This window comes from Eschrichtius robustus, chromosome 16 (assembly GCF_028021215.1).
Source record: "Eschrichtius robustus isolate mEscRob2 chromosome 16, mEscRob2.pri, whole genome shotgun sequence".
Classification (NCBI taxonomy): Eukaryota; Metazoa; Chordata; class Mammalia; order Artiodactyla; family Eschrichtiidae; genus Eschrichtius; species Eschrichtius robustus.
Window position 1 is genome coordinate 31,757,580 of NC_090839.1, and position 21,683 is coordinate 31,779,262.

Sequence of the window (21,683 nt, forward strand, 5' to 3'; positions counted from 1 at the left end):
TAGAAAAACAAAAAGTAGTTCTTTATGGGTTGTAAGCTGAAGATGAACAGTTTGCACAGTTTGGACAAAATAGAAGTACTCTGACCAATAAATATGTCTAAAAATGACAAAGTTCTCCCCATTTGATGGTTCCAGAGCCCAGCAAGAAGTGATGGGCACAGGCACAAGGAGCTATATACAGTGTAAACAGTAAGGCCCTTGGGGAGACAAAGTGAGGGGCAGGGCGGAGCCTCAGTAGGGCAAAGTGGGCCCACAGGTTAATACAACAGGCTTGTAGGACAGTCATCCAATCTGCCACCAAAGCTTGTGGGTGGCAATGGCAGGCCACTGGATTCCTTCAGTCTACAGTAAGGATAAATTGTGTCCATTGAGAAGCTTTGGCCCCACTGACTTTTTCCGGAGGGGAGGCATTGGGGGCAGCCAGGCAGGGCCTCTGTGCCCTTTCCTCCCCAAGAGGAGGGACAGGGCTGCCTGGCCATACTTGGGGCCATCTACCCAGGGTTCAAGTCATGGATGGGGCAGTGTTTCTCAAACAGGGATTGGAAGCAAATGGCCCCAAGGAGCCCTCAGCCTCTCCCTTGAAAGGAGGAGCTGGGGGCATCTGTGTCCAGGAGGGGGAGCCCATAACTTTCCACCCTTCAAGGGCTTCACCCACACCTCAGTTCCTCAAGGATTCTGGAGAGCAGTCTCCCTGATCAGTTTCTGGGTCCTTGATTCTCACCAGCCTCTTGAACAAAGCCAGCCTCCATCTCCACACCCTTCTCCCATCCCCAGCACACTCCTCGGCCTAACTCAGGGGTCCTTAAATATCAGTCTCCCGGAGATGGCTAGAGTTTGCCAGTTCGTAGGCCTGGCAGGTGGTGCCCTCAGCTGCATCACTGGGGACGCCTAAGGACACAGCTTCCACCTCCAAGTGCAGGGCGCACGCAGCCTCTCTGGCGTGCTTCTTTTGCGACAGGCTGCAGACCTTGGCATGCAGCTGGGTGGTGGGTCTCTGGAACGGCACGAGAAGCCTCCACTTGCGAAAGGCGCAGGGCGGCTTTCGACGTCCGACGACCGGAGCCTGCGCCTTGGGTGTGCCTGGGGAACCGGGGGCTGAGGGCGCGGTGTGGGCCAGCAGGGCCCTGGAGGGTGCGGCGCCTGGGCCAGGAGCGTAGTCAGGGCGCGGGCCGCCATTCGAGGCTTGCCAGTGGTGACCGTAGATGCTCCAGAGGGGGCGGTGGTGCTGGCGACTACGATGGCATTGGCAGCGCAGGAGGCGGAGGAAGGCCCGCTTGAACTCCCGGCTGGAGCAAGGGTAGATGAGCGGGTTCACGCAACTGTTGAAGTAGCCCAGCCAGAAGATAACCTTGAAGACGCCCTCTGAGGGCTTCAGCTGTGGGAAAAGGGAGCCTGTGGGAAGCAGAGACCCAGGCTGGTTAGATGCTCAGGGAGAGGGAGTCCCAGGCAGCGCCTGGTGCAAAGGGGCCACCCTCTCCGCACTACTCCCCCTCCCCCCACCCCTTTCAGGGGCCCTGGCCATTCATCAACCAGTGGCTCTCAAGATATCTCTCCTCAATGAGTCCCTGATATAATTTGAGGGTGTCCATGAACTTGAATGAGGAAAAATAGTCATCTTCAGTTTTACTCACGTTTACCTGAAATTGAGCATTTCCAGTGAGTGTAAGCAACAAACCTGAGTAGAATTAGACAAAACGATATGAAATCACTGTTTTGTAGCTCAAAACTGGTGCAATATTGGCAGTTTACCCCCTAATATTAGCAGTTGCTACAGATATTTTGGAATATTGTCTACGCTCCTCACTATTTGGAAGTGTCAGTCACTAGATCACACCACTAGATCTTGTTATTTAAAGCCTTCACATGGAAACACATTGGAGACTAAATCACAGATTTCAGTTAAATGAAGTCGATTTCATCTGCAATCCTTTGTATTTTATTTTTTGCATTTGAAAGAGTAACTCTGAGAAAGGCTCCATACACTTTGCCAGATGCCCAAGTAGTCCCTAGTATAAAAAGGGTAAGAACTCCTGAATTAAATGTTGACCAAGGCTTGCCCTGAGCCAGGCACTGTGCTGGGCTCTCATCAAACACCTGAGGCCCTGCTCTCCCGGTAGCAATGTGGATCACATATCATGGGAATGCAGGTGGGATGATGGTGGTGCTCAGTATATTGGGGTGGGGGGCTTCCAGGGTCTCAGGATGGACAGGAGCCAGGCAGGATGAGGAAGGGCAGAGGGTATCAGGAGTGGAAGGGACAGGTGGGCAAGAGGATAACAAGTTTGGGGCATGGGAATGTCCTGTAGGATATGCTCAGAAAACTTCATTTGAGACAAATGGTGAAGGGCCTTAAATGCTGGGAAGTTTGGCTTTTATTTTGTGGGTAGTTAGGAGCCATGGATATTTTTGAGCAGGCAAGAGATAGTACCTAGAATTAAGCCTCAATAAACACAATGCCCATGAGCTGGCGGAATGCAGGATAGTGGGGCTGTCCCAGTGGAAGTGGGAAGTGGTCAGGAAGGCTTCTGGGATGGCTTTGAAAGGGAGCAGAGTGCCAGGCAGGAGGAGGTGGGGGCACTGGGGTCTGAGCTGTGCCAGGAAGACCCTCCTCCCTGCATACCTTTCCCCTGTCTTCCCCACCATAGACCTCAAGGAGTCATGTCTCCAAAGGCACCTAACAAAATGCAAAGACATCATCCAGGAAGCAGAGGCCACTTTGTCACCCTCACTATCCTCAACATCAGCAGGGGTTGGGGGTAGGCGGCAGGAGCGTCCCATGCCAGGCAAAAGCTTCAGGTGTCTGCCAGGCTGAGCAGACCAGGGGTAGTGGTCCTTGACAAATCATGGGACCTGCCTTCTTTTCTCCTTGCCCTCAAAGAAATAAGAGCAGTGCCCCCTACTGAGGGAGCAGAGGCACCATGCCCCCCTCTTTGACCTGGGGACCCTTGCATATCACCCGCCTCCCACCCAGTGGGATCCCTGATGCTAAGAGACACTGTGGAGGAAGAGGAGTGTCAGGCAGTATTGCGTGGCACAGCATTTTCAAACCCTGGTCACGCAGCCTTGAGCAAGTTATTTGGCCATCTAAGTCTCACTCTTCTTTTCTGTGAGATATACACAACAATTTCTCTGGAAGGGATTTTGTGACACTTCATAAATTTCAGGGCACAAGACTTCGCAGGTTTGTAGTAAATACTGGAGTCTGTTCACTCCCCCTTTCCCTACTTCTGTGGCTTTTGAGAGAGGAGACCTCAGCCCTGGGAAAGGACCCCCTTCCCAGCTCTGGAGAGTGGCCAGAAACAGTAGCCGAGACCTGGTGGGTTTGGGGGAGGCTGGGGCATAAATCAGAATGTGTTAAGGAGATAATTTCCCTTGGGAGAAGAATTGGGCAGTTGTCCCTGGAATGTGGGGGCCACCAGCATTGACCTTAGCCTCCAGAAAGACAGCCTCTGAACAGCATCCCTCAACGGCTGCAAAATAAGACAGAGTGCTGAAAATAACTTTCTGACTCAGGCTAGAATTCTTTTATATTTAGCCCAGGATGACAAATCAGGGGACTATGCTTTAAGCAGTAAGCCAAAAGCCAGCCAAAGGGCTTTGTTATTGGTGTGGTTTTGATTCGGATTGGTGGGCAACATGGCATATAGTAGTGTGGCCTGGGCCTTGTTTTAAGCATTAAAATTCTAATTCATGCTCAACCAACCTATGCAGAAGCCTGCTGCCAGCTGGGAATTCCTTACACACAAAGGAGCTGGGATACAAACTCAGCCTTTCAGCCCCAAATTTTTCCTACTGTGTCCTGCTGAGGGTTCTGTCTTACTTTGGGCTCTCCCAGAAGCAGACCTGAGACAAGGATTCAAATGCAAGTTGTTAATTTGGAAGGTAAATGAAACACCAGTAGTGAAGTGTGATAAAAAGAGGGAAGAGAAGGAAGCCAATGAAAGGAGAGTTAACAAGTTAGTCACTGCTGTGGGCAACTGAGGTGCAATCTCACTGGGAGCTCTGGGGGACTGGAGAACAGGACCAGTAAGGTGAGGGAGGTGGGGTATCTATACTCCCATTACCATAAGCCAGTGTTTGGGTTGCTCCCTCAGGGTGTTAATTTTCCATACTTCCTGCTTGCTGTGTGGGTGGACAGTGACGATTTTGTTGTTCAGAGAAAGCTGCAGGCGAAGATATGGAGGCAGCTACTGGGGCGGAAAGTGACCCATGTTCAGGGGGGATGGGTGGGGCACTGACAGCAGCCGCCACAATTTTGTTTCATTGCTGTCTGCCCTCTGTGCACAGACATCTTGCCTGGAAAATACAGATGTCTGTGCCTTGGGCTCCAGCTTTCACAGACAGGAGCTCCTAAGAGACTTTTACTCTGTTCCTTTCACATATGGCAGTCCTGAGCCTCACACCTACTTCTGCCCAGAGTGCTGCAGTCTACCCCCTACGCCTCCTTGCACCCTGCCTCACTCTTTGCTGCCTGCCTGCCCCAACGTTCTCTCTTCTGCCCACAGCCTCTTTCAAGGATCTCTGGGTTGGGGGAGGGGGGCTTGTGGGCACTTCCCTCCCCTTTGCCATGGATGAGGTGGGTAACTGTCCTGAGACTCCCGAGGGTGCTCACTGGCATTATCCCTGCAGCACTGCCCTGCTGTCAGGGCATCAGTGGACAAGCCCCTTCTCAGCCACTCCCAACTTTCTCCTCCTCCAGCCACTCTGAGTTATGGCCTCTTAGGTCGACCACTTGGTTTCACCTCTCTTGCCTTCTCAGTCCTCTCCAGCTGCCCAGCACAAGCCTCTGCCAGCCCCGGAAGCCCAGCTACAGGAAAGCCTCAATGGGTACATGGGGGCTCTGAGGCAAGGCCTCTGTCTCTCAGTACCTGGCACTCCCCTTCTCTGTCCTGAGCTGGCTCCCTCTCCTACTCCCCACATTGTCCACAGCCGTTCTTGAAGGCATAAAGCACAGCTGTGCTAACTCATCTTGGCAGTTGTCACTGGAAACAGGTGCTCATGGGACCCTCCTCTCTCTGCCTCCCGCCATCCAGGCGCCCAGCACCACCCCCTTGTTCTCCTTTCTCTTGCAATTCCCGCTTCTCTTCTGTCTTCATGTGCATCAGCTAAGTTGCCACACTGACTGCTCACTGCCCTCTGGCCACAGCGGGCTCCCCAGTCTTGTCTCTGTGCTTTTGCACAGGATCATCCTGGACTGCCCTTCCTCCTTCCTCCACCTGGTAGTGCTGGCTCCAGTGGCATCTCCTCCTGGGAGCCTTCGTCACACCACCCCCTCCCGACCCAGCAGAGTTAGTTGTATTCCCCCCTCCTCTAGCACATCTATTCACTTCTCAATGCCAAGAACACCATGGGTAACTACCGGTTTCCCATCTATCTGATCCTTAAATGGAGAGCTCCCCACACCATCCTTGGCACATCGTAGGTGCTCCACACATTCTGACCCCCCTCTTTCTGTCACACTCTGCATCCCATCCATTACCAGCTCCTGTTGGTCCTGAATCCCCCACTTTGCTCCATCCCCTGTTACCACCCTGGTCCCAGCTACTATCATCATCTACCTACAGTGCCCTTCCAAGTGGGCTCTCTGTTCCTGCCCCTGTTCCCCCCATAGTACCCTGTTCTCCACATAGTAGCTGGGGGGGGGGGTGTTCTTTTAAAACATAAGGCTGAGCAGTTCATTTCTTCACTTAAACCTATATTCCACTGCTGACTGCAGCTTTCTGTCCTCTCTCTCTTTCTCATCTGAACTTTGACCTGCCAGCCCCTTGGATTTCTCCTATCATCTCTGCTTAGCTGAGACTTCTCCTCATTTGCACCCCAGCCATTCTTTCCTCAGTCCTTCCATGCGCATGTCCTTCTGGATTTGGGTTGTATTTATCCAGCCAGATCCTAACTCTGGAGAGATTCACCCACACTCTGAACACGCTTAGGGTCTCCAACCTCAGCTCTGTGTCCTGGCTTCAAGCAATGTTGCCACCCATCCTCAGCCCAGTCCCCCCGCCACCGATTCCTGCACCAGCTCCTTTGAGCCTTTACTCCTCTCCACAGGCCCTGCAGTCTGCCCCTTCGCCTTCTCCAAAGCAGTTGATCTCACTTCCTGTTTCACAGAGTAAACAAGACAAAGAAGTTGGGCACTCACTCAAACCTTCTTCACCTGTCTTCCTCGGTAAGAAAGGAGTCTCTCCTCCCACCCAAGGTTCATGTCCCTACTTGTGTTGTAGAGCTCTCGACCCATCAGTCACTTGTGAGCTTGCCTCTGTCACAGCTGCACCCTCTTTGCTGGTTCTCTGGCTATGACTTCATTCTCTCCACCCTTTCTATCCACACGTGCCGTCTCCTCTTCCCCACCTGCTTTTCACTCCACTGCTTTGCCCCACTGCCCCACTCCACCCCAGCCCTCCCACATGCAGATACAGCTCTTATCCATCCTGGACACTTCTCATCTCACCCGGGGCTTCTGGGGCACCATTCTCTTGGATTTTCTACTCCTTGTCAATTGCCTTTGCTCCTTCTTCCTCATGTCCCCACTGCTACGTGTAGGAGTGCCCTTATAAGAAGAGTCTTGTAATCTCTTCTCTTTGCATTCTCCTGGCAATTTCAGCCAGGCTCACTGACTTTTGGCTGGTAATGCCCACAGTTCTATCTCCAGCTCAGTTTGCTCTCCCAAATTCTAGACTCATAGATCCCAGACTCAATTCTTCCCAGACATTTCCACTTGGATGTCTACTGGCATCTCACACTTATCCTGCCCTCATAAAGCTTACATGTCATAGGGCAAGACCAGAAATACATATGATAAACAAGGAAAATGCAAACGTATCAGATAATAAAACATGCTAATAAAAAACAAAGTAGGGAAGGAAGATACCTAGTGTGTATTTATGTATGTGTGTGTGTGTGGCTGGGGGTGGTGGTACAAATTTTGGGTAAAGTGGCCAGAGAAGGCCTGCTGAGAATGTGACGTTTGAGTAAAGAGCGGAATGAGGCATGTGGACATTTTGGGGAAAAGCATTCCAGGTAGAGGAAACAGCAAGTGCAAAGGGCCTGAGGTGGCCCTGGTATGTTTGCAGAACAATGACAAGGCTAATGTGGATAGAATGGAGTGATTGAGTGCACAGCAGAAGGGGATGAGGTTGAAACTCAACCACTACCCTCCTCCCTGTGCCCTCCTACCCTGTCTGAGACACAATCACCTCTCCCCTTGAGTAACTCAGCAGCCTCCCGACTGTCTCTTGCGTGTACCCTTGCAGCCTGAAATCTACCCTCAACCTGGCAGCTAGAACGATCCTTTAAAAATATTGGGTTGGCCAAAAGTTTAGTTCAGTGTTTTCCGTAAGATGGCTCGAGTAGCGCTTAGTTGTCTTTAACTTCATTCACAACAATTTTGTTAGATTGTATTGTGACAGCTGTCATATCAGCATGCATTTAAAAAAAACTTATCAAAATTGGTGAATTTTTGTGTAGCTATTTTAATATTGAAGATGGAAGAAAAAAAGCATCATTTACAGCGTATTATGCTTTATTATTTCAAGAAAGGTAAAAATGCAACTGAAATGAAAAAAAAGATTTGTGCAGTGTATGGAAAAGGTACTGTGACTGATCGAACGTGTCAAAAGTGGTTTGTGAAGTTTCATGCTGGAGATTTCTTGCTGGACGATGCTCCATGGTCAGGTAGACCAGTTGAAGCTGACAGGGATCAAATCGAGACATTAACTGAGAACCATCAACATTATACCACGTGGGAGATAGCTGACATACTCAAAATATCCAAATCAAGTGTTGAAAATCATTTGCACAAGCTTGGTTATGTAAATCACTTTGATGTTTGGGTTCCACAGAAATTAAGCGAAAAAACCTTCTTGACTGTATTTCCACATGCAATTCTCTACTTAAACGTAACGAAAAGTTTCCGTTTTTAAAACAAATTGTGACGGGCGATGAAAAGTGGATACTGTACGATAATGTGGAAAGGATGAGATGGTGGGGCAAACGAAATGAACCACCACCAACCACACCAAAGGCCGGTCTTCATCCAAAGAAGACGATGTTGTGTATATGGTGGAATTGGAAGAGAGTCCTCTGTTATGAGCTCCTTCTGGAAAACCAAGCGATTAATTCCAACAAGTACTGCTCCCAATTAGACCAACTGAAAGCAGCACTCAACAAAAACCGTCTGGAATTAGTCAACAGAAAATGCATAATCTTCCATCAGGATAACACAAGACCGCACGTTTCTTTGATGACCAGGCAAAAACTGTTACAGCTTGGGTGGGAAGTTCTGATCCATTGACCGTATTCACCAGACATTGCACCTTTGGATTTCCATTTTTTTCAGTCTTTACAAAATTCTCTTAATGGAAAAAATTTCAATTCCCTGGAAGACTGTAAAAGGAACAGTTCTTTGCTCAAAAAGCTAAAGAGTTTTGGGAAGATGGAATTATGAAGTTGTCTGAAAAATTTCAGAAGGTAGTGGAACAAAACAGTGAATATGTTGTTCAATAAAGTTCTGGGTGAAAATAAAGAATGTGTCTTTTATTTTTACTTTAAAACCGAAGGAACTTTTTGGCCAACCCAATAGAACTAGATCATGTCACTCTTCAAGCTCAAAACCCTCTAAGGGCTGCCATTCCCCCTCACAGCTTGACATGTGGTCTCCTGACCCCCTGACATCCTCTCCTACTCCCCCCCACTCTGTTCCAGCCACACTACCCTCCTTTTGCTTCTTGGACATGCCAGACACACTCCCACCTTGGGCCTTTGCATTTGCTTTTCCCCAGAATCTTCTTCCTCCAGAAATCCACATGGCTCCCTGACCTCCCATCTAAAATTGCAGTGTGCCTGGAAACAACCCAAGGGCCCACCAACAGATGACTGGTTTAAGACGATGTGGTATATATAAACAATGGAATATTACTCAGCCATAAAAAGAATGAAATATTGCCACTTGCAGCAACATGGATGGACCTAGAGATTGTCATACTAAGTGAAGTAAGTCAGAGAAAGACAAATATTATATGATATGACTTACATGTGGAATCTAAAAAATAATACAAATGAATCTATATACAAAACAGAAACAGACTCACAGACATAGAAAACAAACTTATAGTTACCAAAGGGGAGAGAGAGGGAGGGAGGGAGGGACAAATTAGGAGTGTGAGATTAACAGACACAAACTACTATACATAAAATAGATAAGCAACAATAATTTACTGTATAGCACATGGGACTGTATTCAGTATCTCATAATAATCTATAAAGGAAAATAATCTAAAAAAAAACTGAATCACTTTGCTGTACAACTGAAAACAACACGATATTATAAATCAACTACAATAAAAAAAATTGCAGTGTCCCCCACCCCATACTCCCTATCTCCCTCAGCTGGCTCTATCTGTGGCCCTTATCACCTTCTCTTGTACTATTTGAGTTATTCTTCATTTTGTCTATCACCTTTCTCCCTGCAGTAGGAGTCCATGGGGCAGGAATAGTGTCTGTTTTGCTTGATGCTGCACTCCCATTGCCCAGAAGACCTCATGAACACATTGAACATAGTAGGTGCTCAACACTTGCTGAGTTTGCTGAATGAGTCCCTCTTTTCTACCCTATATGTCACCATGTCTGGTACATTCAATTTTCTCTCTAGTGGGGTCCCTCCCTTCACCTCATTCCTGAAACCTTTGCTGACTCTGGCATCTCATTTTGTTTACATGGCTGTGACAGCCCCCAGTGGTCCCTTGTCTCCTCTACTCTGCACACAGCTGCTGGAGACTTATTGTAAAAAAAAATGGTTTCTCTCCTTTCCCCTCTGAAAACCGTTGGTGGCTTCTAATGGCTCTGAGGAATAAACCCAAATTTTCTTGTGTTGCATTCAAGTCTTTTTAGAATCCTAAACTGTCTTCAGCTTACCTCCCTCCCAAATTGGCCACACGAAGCAACAAGCATGTCTTCCCACAGAGGCTGGGCTCCTTCTGCCTTCCTGCGTGGCTCTAACTGCTCCCACGGTGCTTTCTGCTTCCTCCCACCCATCCCTCCAGCCCAGGTCAGGTGTCCTCCCCCACCAAGCCTGGGTTAGGTGCCCTTTTATGCACGCCTGCATCTTAACAAATAAAATTTATTACTGCTCTATCTACTCTCCTAGACTCTAGGTTTCTTGAGGGCAGGGATGGGATTAATTATTCTTTTCATCCCAGCCTCTAACACACGTGCCTGATCCAGAGCAGGGGTCGTAAAGTATCTGTTGAGTGAGTGGATAAATGCTGTTTGGGTAGATGTAGGTAGCCTCTAAAGTGACGAGGAAGGAAATGGGAGCTCACGCTTGCTTTCTGAGTGTTCAGTACCTACCAGGCTCCATGCTGGGCCCTGTATGTAGCACTTCTCATTTAATTCTCATGGCATTAGCATCCCACTTTGTAGCGATTCTAGTTATCTCCGGAGGGCAAGTGGCAGCATCAGGATTTGAACCTGCATCAGTCTAGCCCTAAAGTGCTTGTTCTTTCCATGACATCATGCAAAGATAGAAAAAAAACTTCCCCTGGTCTTCCAGGGGTCCTGGGGTCAGGATCCACAAAGACTCACTTAATACCTTCCAGCAGCTGCTCCACAAGCAGCATGCCCATCCCTACCTCTGGACTTTCATACATTTGGCCTGGTCTGGAGGATGGCCCTCTTCCTTTCTCCATAGCAGGTCTCTCCAGTTCTTCAGACTTGGGCATGGAACCACCTCTCCAGGAGCAGTTCTGTGATCAATTCCACTCCTGGGGTCTGCGGAGGTGAGAGTGGTTTCTGGAGTGTGTGTGCCTTGAGCACTTCTGATTCTGCCTCCACCAAGTGGCATTCATTGGCCTTCTCTATGGCCTTTAGGGTGGCCTGTGGGGGCTGCCATATTGAATTCGGCTCCTGTGCACGCATGCCCGTCCAGAACACTCAGAAAGGCTGGGCTGTTGCCTGCTCGCTGCATCTCAGGAAACAGACCCCAGCCTCCTGGGAGGAGCCCCAGAAAGCCACTTGGCCATCTCCTTCCCCTTCTTCAGATCTTTGCTCAAAAGTCACCTTTAAGTTTTGAAGTTGATGCTATTAGTGCCCCACCCAGGTGCCCCTGGTCCCCAGCTGCTGTGAGTGTTGGCTGCTAATGGCTTATAGTTGGCTGCTAATGGAGACTTGCCCTTGACCAATGGGAGCTGCTTCAACTGGGAGATGACACCTTCCCACCAAGGTGGCAGCCCACAGCCAGTGATAGACTGAGCGGGGATGGAAAAGGCCAGACTCCTTATCTCGAGGTGGCACCATTCTCTGCTGTCGTTCTTGTTCCAGGGATCAGGCTGAGGCCAGACTTTGAGACCACATCCTGGGTTTAGCTCTTTTCTGACTTATCCTGCTTCCCTCCCTCCCAGGTACCTCCTGAGAGCTTCCCTCAGTCCATCATTTGCATAAGAACTCCTGTCTCAGGCTCTATGTACAGGGACGTGACCCAGGACACTCTTTGCATGGGTGTATCTTCAAGCTCTCTTGATTGGTCCTAAATCTATAATCCAGGGATTAGCTCTTGGTCACTGTTTCAACTCTTCCACCCACTGCTGAGAAAGGCAGGGCATGAATTTACATGTTCATGTCCATTCCTCTCCACTCAACAGGCAGGCTGGAGAATGGGAGTGAACACATTGACCTACCTATGAGGAGAGGTGGTCAGGATGTAGGTAGGAGATGACTGCAAACACAACTCTTGCCAGCTTCTCTCTGCTCCTCGGCCTTTTCTTGCATGTATCCATCAAGCTTGCTCCCACCTGCCTTCCCCTATTCCCTGTTTTGGGGTGCCTCTGTCAGGAGTCTAACCTAATGTCCAGGGATGCTGAACATCCACTAGTCAGAAGAGGCAGGGCCTCTCCTGTGTCAGCAGGTTACCCCGCTCTTTGGCATGTTGGCTGGGCTAGCCTGGCCTGCACACTGTTGGGGAAACTAAGGCAGGCTGAGATTGGCGGCAGAGGTCTGCAGCCTTATCACAGGCCAGTCCCCTCTCCTAAGTAAGAGCAATATCCAGGCCCAGGAGATGCTGCTGAGATGCTGGTTAAGGCTGGAACTGGCCAATCTGGCCAAGCCTCGCTGAGGAGTGACAGTGCTGAAGCCAAGGGGGGACTGTGTGATTAACAGCATTCTTTTGGCATCACCAGAAGGGAACTTGTTCTTGGTAGAATGTCAGAATTCACAGCCAGTCTTGTTCATAGCTTGCAGCCAACCATGGACTATTAGGCTTCACTCCAGCCTTTCCCCTTTCCCACCTCCTCCCTCACCAGTGACTTTTCTATCCACAAGCAGCCATTTTCTCTAGCCAGAAAGAAATAGAGGGATTAAAAATACCATGTACCATATTCAGGTCTTTCCCTGCCAACAGGGCTAGCAGAGATGGAATTCCCAGTCCTAGACTCCCTTTCTCTCTCCTAGTTCTTTCAGCTGCTCACTCAGTGCTTCTGACTCTAGAACTCAATTGCGCCTTCCCCAAGAGAGGCTGGGAAGCAGCGGACCTCTTTGCAATATTTTAAAGGGTCAGCCTCCCTCATAAGGCACACTTGAGCTGAGACCTGAAGACCCTCTGAGGGAGTAACTCATGCATCTACCTGAAGAAAGAGAATTCCAGACAGAGGAGAGGGCATGTGCAAAGGCCCTGAGGCAGCAGAGTACCACACAAGTTCAAGGACAACCAAGTTAGGACTGCTGGAACAGAGAAGGGGAGGAAGAGATGGTAAGAGATAAGGCCATTTTGAAGCAGAGACAATCATGGAAGGCTGTCAGGAAGAGGTGACCTGAATAGGGTCCAGGTCTCAGATGGATTATAAAGACATGGAGTTGAGGCTATTGTGGGGTAGCTGTGCCAAGCCAAATCTCTTGAATTCCTTGCATTGCCAATCTTCCATGGTGAGAGGTAACTGGTGGGTCCTCTGGCTTGAGATAGACAAGGAATAGATCAGAAGTCCCTCTGTGCCCCGTGTTTGCCTCAGGATCCTTGAGCTCTGTGGGGCTGGCCTAGAACTACTGGTCTGGCCCTGGACATCCTTCTGCAGCTGTGCGGATTGGCAGGGAGGGGCAGTTCCTAGAGCCACAGAGGCTGCCTGGTGGGGCCCAAGGCAGGGAGATGAGTCACAGACTTGTTCAGTGTCCTACACTGGACCCCACCCATTCCCCTTCAGCTCTTCTCCCTCCCCTTCTCCCCTCTCTCTCTCTCCACCTTCCCTCTCTCCCTCTCTTTTCCACTCTTGTTGTCACTTCTTAACTCATTCCCAGATCTGTGGCCTTGGAGTGGTCACACCCCAAGCTCTGCGTGCCCAAGGCTGAAGTCCCTGCCAAATGGCCCTTGTGCTCGACTGAACATGACCCTGATCTGAGCATGAACCTTTCAGTTCTCAGACCACACTGACAAATGGCTCATGAGTTGGAGCAGATCAGTGCTTTTGCCAGAGGAGAGAAGTTCCCAGACAGTGGTCACTCTGTCCAGGAGTCCCAGCACTGAGTTGCTGGGACATTGACCACTAGGTCCCAATGCTGGCTCTCAGGGGCCCAGGCCAATGTTCTGCTGGGTCACCATCTGCAAAGGAGGGCAGGCAAATCCTCTAGCATTCAAGGAGAACTTTTTGGTGGGCATATAGCTCATGAAGCAGGATGGGGCAGGTGGGGTCAGAGGTGGGCTCAGGAACTCAGAGACTTTCCCATGAGGAGTAGGCTCAAGGGCTCTGGCAGTCTGGGAGGACCAAGCCACGCAGGAAGTGGTCATGTCCTATGGCAATGCTCAGGGCCCTCATGGCCAGGATCTGGGGCAGAAGTGAGCCTGGAACTGAGCCTGGGGGGAGGTAAGCAGGTGCTGAGGCATTTGGTGAGATTTAAAGCTTAAAGCATGGCTGCCAACTGACCCTTAACCCTGGCTTCAGTTTGACCTCTGATCTCTGACCCAGGCAGGAAGTAACAGGACTCTAGGGCCAAGGGCACCCATTGGCCAACCCCAAAACAGTGATGTCTATAATGTGTGACAGATTTAAAAATCACTTTTAACATGGTACTAAAAAACCTATTGGTCCCCTTTGGAAAGATTGCTAGGAAATTGACTCTTCTTTTGATAAAGGAGAGAGCATCGAGCAGCTCTCCTGATTTTCCTGTATGGACTCTATTTCAAGTGACCAAATAGCTAGTGGTGAATTCTTTTTAGAATTTTAGTCTACAAATGCAGAAGGAATGATAGAATTTGGATATCACCACTTTCAGTCCCAGTGATATAATGGGTCCAGGCCATGGTCAATGGCTGCTAAAACTAGCAGGTGAAAGGCTGATGGAACATTTTATAATGAATGAATCAGGCTGACTGCATCTGAACCCCTGATCAATCTTAACATCACAAAAGAAAAGAAATCTTGTCCCAAACACTGAACTTGAATCTGATCAAGCCAGTTTACAGGAAGTACAGGGAACAGGGGACACATTAAATGGCACTAATAGGGACGCAAACTCCAAAATGTGGGCAACTCCTTGGGGACAAACAATCTGGTTTCTTCACCAAATAAGCTGAAAGGGAAAAGGTGGGGGTAGGGGAATCTTATTAATCAAAGAAACTGAGGAGACAAATCAAGTGCATGCAATGTATGTACTTTCTTTTGGACCCTGATTCAAACAAATAAACGAAAATTTTGTGAGGAAATCAGCAACATTTGAACACTAAGATATTTGGTACTATTAAACAACTATTTTTATGTGTTATCATGGATTTTGGTTATTTTTTAAAAGTTCTTCTAGAAATATACATTGAAGAATTTACAGATGAACTGATATGGTGTCTGGGATTTTCTTCAAAATAATAAGCAGTGGTGGAAAGTGGGCGGGGGGTTGAAATGAATGAAGATCAGCCTTGGGTTGATACTTGTTGAAGCTGGGGCCATCATACCGTTCTGTCTACTTATGTGTTTGAAACTATCCATGATTTTTAAAAACGGAAAATAAAACCCCTAGCTCATTGCTTGTTCATAATAATCACTCAATAAATGTTAGCTGTTATGTTTAAAAACTTTTTAAGGTCATATAAAAGGGGGGTCACCCCCAATGCATTGTGAGTAAAGGGGGTCTCTGCTTACACAGAGGCTGTTATACTAAGTGAAATAAGCCAGTCACAGAAGGACTGCATGACTCCACTTCCATGAGGTATCTAAAATAGTCAAATTCAAAGAAAGAGTGGAATGGTGGGTGCCAGGGGCTGAGGGGAGGGGGAAATGGGGAGTTGCTAATCAATAGGCATAAAGTTTTAGTTAAGCAAGATGAATAAATTCTACAGATCTGCTGTACAACCTTGTGCCTAGAGTTAACAATACTGCATGCTTAAAAATTTGTTAAAAGGGTAGATCTCTTGTTGTGTTCTTACCACAGGAATAATAATAATAATAAAGATAGAGGGCTGTGCTTTGTCAACCAGATCCTCGGCACGGAAGGATGTGAAAAGGTTCTGCCACTTCTTCCTTCTATACACACACTGACCAAGCATCTACTATGTGCCAGGTGCCACGAAGGCACAGATAGGAGATGTAATGCCAGCCTCTTCTTCAGGCTTTTGGGCCAGGGAACAGTAATGCCATTCCTGAGAACTTGCTGCAGTGCACCCCCTGCCCCTCTCCCTGAGTCTGTGGACCCTGCACCACCTCAGGGAGCCTGTGGAGATGGGTCCTTCGGCACTTGGCCAGCACTCTGAGACGCAAATGCTGAATCTACCCTCCACACCTGGCTGCCAAAGTGTGCTTTCCAGCCTGGACACCAATTCCTCAGATGGCAGCCTCCTCCTGCCTCCTCCCTCCTTCTCTCCCTCTCTCTCTCTCATTAAGGCATAAGATACTGACAGTCAAGTTTATAAAGTGTGTACATTTTAAGAGTACAGACTGATGACTTTACATATATATTCACCAAGGTAGTCACTGCCTAGATCGAGTCACAGACAGGGAAATGGAGGTGTGGGGGATGACCCCTAGTCCCTCTCTGAGCCCCTCAGGATTTTAGGTGCCCTGTGCTTGTGTCCCATTCTTTCCTGCCCAGCAACTTGGGCCCCAATGGCCCCACAGGTGAGCATACCTTGTCTGTATCTCTCTCTGCTGCAGCTCTGGCTTGACTAAAACATTTCAGGTGATAGATGGCTGTTCACGGCCCCCTGTGCCAGTGTACCCCTGGGACCCTGGGCCCACTTCCTAAAGCTTTCGATATCCTCTGGGCTATTGGGGCTGCTCACTGGCCATGTCACTGCTGTGGCTGAGGCTCCTGCTTCCACTTGGCTTTGTGTGTGGAGATGTGGGTGAAGGGCACCCTGGGTCTGCTCAACAACCCCAGGTTGTGGCCCTACTTGGCACCTTCATTTCCATGGCCTGTGGCCCTTGCTGGCACACAGTGCTTTTTCTCAATCCTCCCACGTTTGCTGCTCCTCACACCTGGTGTGGGAACCAGGGCCTGCAAGGAGGGAGGTACCACCTTCTCCTGTCTGCCCCCTTCTCTGCCTCCTTCTGGGTTCTTTCAAAGTGGGTACTCCCCAGGGTTCCTTCCCCAGCCCGTCACTTCTCTTTGTCCATCCATCCTCTTTCTGGGAGACTGTTCCCCACACTCCTGCTTCTGCAACCATATCCATCCGTGGTCCCCTTATCTAAGTTCCCAACATCCTCTTCCCCCAAGCACATACTGGCACCTCCTACCAAAATATGCCAGCCCCTTGGATTCCACATTCACCCCCAAAAGTTGCTGCTCAGAATGTTCCCTGTTCCTCCAAAGATGCCTCCCTCCTCCCAGGCCTGGCTCCAGAGCTCCTGGGGGGGGGGTTGCTCCTGGCCCCCCTTCTTCCTGCACAACCCTCAGGCCACTCCTGCTTGTACCACAGGCTCTGTCCTCCTGTTCTCTCTGCTGTCCTGCCCTCCAAGCCACATCATGGCAGATCAGAATATTCTGTTTCCCTGCTTGGCCTCTGTCCTGCTTGCTCATTATTGCCAGATTCCACTAAATTCAGCTCCACTGTGGCCCTGGGCTTTGTTCTAGAACTTGGTGAGGTGCCATGGGAAGCTGGGCACAGTGCAGACCGGCAGGAAGGGAGAGGCAAGGATAGCCCCAGGGTTCCCATACGAGGTGTGAGGAGCAGCAGAGATGAGGGGTTGAGGAAGAGCAGTGTCTGCCAGCAAGGGCAGAGGCCATGGAGATTTAGGGATGACTTTTTGGAAGAGGGAGACGTGATCTCGACCTCAAAAAACAGTAGCCTTTTGCAGTGTTGATTGTAACAGTGAAAAATTAGAAAAACCGAACACAGCAGGAGACTGCGTCAACACACCATGGCATACTCTCAAACAGAATACTATACTGTTGCTAAAATAACCAGAACGGATAAATGTCAACGACAAAACATTGGGTGAAAAGGGCAAACTGAAGATGTATGTGCACAGCTGGTGCAATTTATATAAGTCCAAAGGACACACAAAACAATACTATTTATTATTATGATTCAGGTGTTTGTAGTAAGAGTACAAACATGTGTGTGGGAGTGATAAACACCAGATTTACCTCTGTGGAGAGAGGGAGAAAATGAGGAAGGGACAGGAGGAGGGAACTTAGTTGTTCTGTTTATCTGAAAGGAGAGCGAGGAAGTGATCTGAGGCAAATATGGCGAAATGTTATGATCTGTTCTATGCGGGTGATTACAGGTACATGGGAGGTCCTGGCTTGGGCTGGCTGGTTGCACCTGTGGGTGAAGTGATTCAGGGCAAATGCAACCCCATAGATGCTGTTCCCTTTCTTCTCCCTGTGCTGACTGAGCCCCAAGGCTTCCAGGTGGGGCCTCAAGGCGTGGGAGGAAGGTCCTGAGAACAGCTGCCCACCTCCCAGGACTAGAGGAAAGCCTGTGAAAGAAATAGCAAAGTTCTCCAGAAGTGCTAGGACTCTGTAATTTAAGAAACTGCAATGAACAATATTAACTTTCCATTTGATAAGATGCCCTTTTCCTTTCTTTCTCACCCCCACACAGACCCCCCCCACCACAAGAGGATATTTCAGAAATGAGAGCCCATGGCATTCACAGATACCAGCTGGGGAGGGCCTCCCAGGGGGTCCCAGCTTCCAAACTGAGAGAAAGCAGGTGGCTTCTGGTGTCTGCTGATGTTCACGTAGACTGGCCAGGGATTGCTGCCCATGAATGAATGTAGGCCCTGGTGGTGGAGGGAGGGAGATATGTAGACAAGCACATACACTGCTCGCCACATACTAAGGGAGCAGATGCCCACACAGATTTCCACTGACCTTTTATATTTAGTGGAGTTGGGAGTGTAAAACAAGCCCAGGGCTTGTAATGGCAGTGAAGAAGGGGGAAGGCCAGAAAAGTTAGAAGCTCATAAAACAAATCCTGCAAGCATGAAGAGCCTATTTGTCTCCCACAAAGCAGCACGCACACGTGTCAAAGAGACCAGGCAGGTTACTAAGTAAACCTTCCATGCTCAGGTGGACAGTCACCCTCCATTGGGAAGGGCCATCCAAGTCTGGGTGCCAGGAAGGGATGGTCACAGGCTCAGGGAGGAAGAGAAGGGGCTGGTGGGAGAGGGGTCACTCACCCAGTGGCAGGACGAAGAAAAAGGGGAACCAGCAGAGCACGAAGACGCCCACGACGATGGCCAGCGTCTTGGCTGCCTTCTTCTCACGGGAGAACTTGAGCAGACGCACCGACAGTGAGCTGCGGAAGGTGTGGCCCTTGGCGCTGCGCATCCCACCGTGGGCTCCGTCTGAGCCAGTGCTTGCGCCGCGACAGTGGATGCGCAGCACCACCTCTGAGGCCTTGCCCCGCTCGCGCTTGACTCCCGCCTCCAGGCTGCGCGTGGTGCTTCGCGCTACCACATACACGCGGCAGTACATGACCACAATGATGGCCATAGGCAGGTAGAAAGAGCACAGGGAGGAGAAAACAGCGTATCCCGCCTCCTCCGTGATGCCACAGAAGCGCTCGTCAGGGGGCACCGGCTCCTTCCAGCCCAGCAGCGGCCCCACAGACACCACGAGGGCTACAGCCCAGAGCAGCGCCAGGATGGTGGCCGCCTTGCGCTCGGTCATGATGGCTGGGTACTTGAGCGAGTGGCGCACGCCCACATACCGGTCCACCGAGATTGTGCAGAGGCTGAGGATGGAAGCCGTGCAGCACAGCACATCCACGGCGGCCCACACGTCGCAGAAGGCCCGGCCGAAGGCCCAGAAGCCCAGAACCTCCATGGTGGCCGAGAAGGGGAGCACCGTGGCGCTCAGCAGCAGGTCGGCCACGGCCAGGTTCACAATGAAATAGTTTGTGACCGTCTGCAGGTGGCGGTTGCAGGCCACGGAGAGGATGACCATCAGGTTGCCCGCCACGGCCATGAGGATGAAGGCGGCCAGGAAGACGCCCACGCCCACGCCCTGCGCACTCACCACCAGCCCCCCGACGGCCGCCGTGCCGTTCACCTCGCCGCCGGCGCCGGTGCCCCCGGGCTCCCCAGTGGAGCTCCGGTTGTCCTCGCCGCTGCCCGCGCCCACCACGCCGCCGCCGCTGCCACCGCCTGCGGTCACCCGCACGCCGTCCACCGCCCGGCCTTCCGAGGCAGCCGCACCGCCCGCGCCACCCCCGCCACCGCCCGCGCTGGAGCTCCCGGAGCTGCTGTCGGAGCAGGGTCCCTCGAAACTGACGTTCAGGAGATAGCGGAAAGCCATCTCAACGCGCGGCCGTCGGGGGCCGGGCCTGGGCGCAGGACGAGCGACTGGTAGGGCTGGGGGCTCCGGCACCAGCCCCGCGCGCTGGTCCTGTCGGGGTCCTGCCTCAGTTCCTGTGACGTGGAGCACTGCTGCCCGCGAGCGGAGCGGGCGGCCGCGGAGTGGGACCGAAGAGCCGGGGCTGGCGACGCGAGCCGCTCTCGCAGCGTGCCCAGGCGAGCGGGCAAATCGGCGGCTCAGGGCCGGGTGGTGCGGGCGGCGACCACTGAGGCGCTAGCTACTGGGCGCGGGGCCGGGACGGAGGAAGGGCAGCGCCGGGGATGAGGAGGGGGCGCCGGCACCGAGGGACCCGGCGCCACACTTGCCGGAAGAAGGGGATCTGCGCTCTGGGCGAGCTGGCGTTCCGGGGTCCCAAGGGGCGGTGGCGCTGGCTCGCGCTCCGACACCGTGAAAGCCACCCCCGCCGCGCCGCGGGTGCTCACGCCCGCCCTCTCCCCTCGCGGTCCGCTCCCTTCCACCTCCCGCGCCCCTCCTCGGCCTCCTTCCTCTTACCACTCAGCTAAGTCTCCCTCCCGCCCTTTCCCCAGCGTCTCGGTCACTGCTGGTGCCCTTGGGCGCGCCGAGTGTAGAAGGTGCGATTCCCGGGTCCCCGGACTCCCAGCTCCCGCCGCCAGAGAGCAGCAAGCTCCTGGGATCTGCAGCCTGCTGACTGGACCGCGCCATGCCGCGGCGGGTCTCCTCCAGGGAGAACCCGGATGGATCTGTTGCACCTCCTTCCTTCTCTCAGGGGACTGGACAAAGGAGGGTCTCAAACACCTCTGTCCAGTGCCGTGGCGAGGAGAGCTCCAGAGGGTGTCGGAAGCTTTGCGGGCCTGTGATGGGCGAAGGAACAAGAGACTTACATGGTTACAGCCTTCAGACCCTGCCCAGGACACATCGGTCTGCATACACCAACTTCTGCACTGTTACTTTACTCCATATCGGATGTCGAAATAAAACTTCCCATTGCTACACTAAATAAGTGGCCTCGTTCTAGGGAGGGAGGGTTTAAGTGCTGGAGGGTGGGAAAGGCCACTTGGCGGGATGGTTAAAGGAGGTGGGGCAGACAGTCTGGCTCCAAATCTAGGCTCCACCCTATGTTAGCTGTTTGACCTCTTTGTGTCTTAGTTTCTCATCTGTAAAATGAAGATAAGAGTAGTGTCTACCTACCGGCGTGAAGATTTAATGAATTAATGTCTGTTAGGGCCCCAGAGCAGTGCCTGTATTTGTTAGCTGAGTGGGACTACGCAGGGCAGGATTTGAACAGGTAGGACAGAGGACAGAGGGAATGTGGAGCTGGTATGAACCCGGGCCACAGGTGGAGGGGTGGGTTTGAGGAGCCTCTTGTTGACTAACAAAACTGGGTAGGGAGAAACAAAAAGAGACCATTCCTTTGGCCAACATAAAAATACTAACCAGGCTGCTGTCATGTGTCAAGCTATGTTGGACACTCTGGGTGGCAGGGGAGGGGGGCATTGCAGGGAGAATAATGCCACCAATTAAGTGCAGGATGAGGAAGTCTTGAGCCATGCCAGGGAGATGAGGACCTGTTTAGAGAGGTATCTGGGAGGGGGCAGAGAACTCATGGCCTCAGTGCCCACTAGCTGTGAATGACATCTCAGGATGTATGAGAGTCCTAGATGAGAGGTGCTTTGGAGAAGAGCAGAAAAATGGGAGAAATGGGAGAGACGGGTAACCACCCCTCCCCATCCCCTCCCCAGCCTAGGAAGCCAAAGCTGTTACAGTCATAGCTTAGAAACAGCTCTTCCAAGGCCTTCAGCTTCCCATTACATCTTCCATCTTTTACTTGGGTCTTTGGGAGCTTACTGTGAAGAGTTGAAATGAAAGCAAGGTGTCTTATGAGGATTATTTGGCAGCTGATCTAAAGCAGAACTGTGGGTTTGGGCTTCCTCTCTGAAGGGGAGGGGCAGAGG

At 51.1% G+C, this 21,683-nt stretch overlaps 2 protein-coding genes across 4 annotated transcripts in view; one reads left to right on the forward strand and one right to left on the reverse strand.

Moving 5' to 3' along the window:
* SMOX (spermine oxidase) overlaps positions 1–21,683 on the forward strand; it is a 172,177-nt gene that overhangs the window by 59,358 nt on the left and 91,136 nt on the right. The gene's annotated exons all lie outside the window — the stretch shown is intronic.
* ADRA1D (adrenoceptor alpha 1D) lies at positions 167–19,968 on the reverse strand. Its single transcript, XM_068565464.1, has 2 exons — positions 18,591–19,968; positions 167–1,392 (listed from the first exon to the last, which is right to left on the reverse strand). Exons 1-2 carry the CDS (start codon positions 19,708–19,710, stop codon positions 803–805), a joined length of 1,710 nt encoding a protein of 569 aa, XP_068421565.1. The 5' UTR covers positions 19,711–19,968; the 3' UTR covers positions 167–802.

Excerpts from the sequence above, each read along its gene's own strand:
- ADRA1D (XM_068565464.1), bottom strand. The coding sequence starts at position 19,710 with ATGGCTTTCCGCTATCTCCTGAACGTCAGTTTCGAGGGACCCTGCTCC. Across the intron at positions 1,393-18,590 it reads TTTCTTCGTCCTGCCACTGG|GCTCCCTTTTCCCACAGCTG; the intron begins GTGAGTGACCCC and ends TGCTTCCCACAG.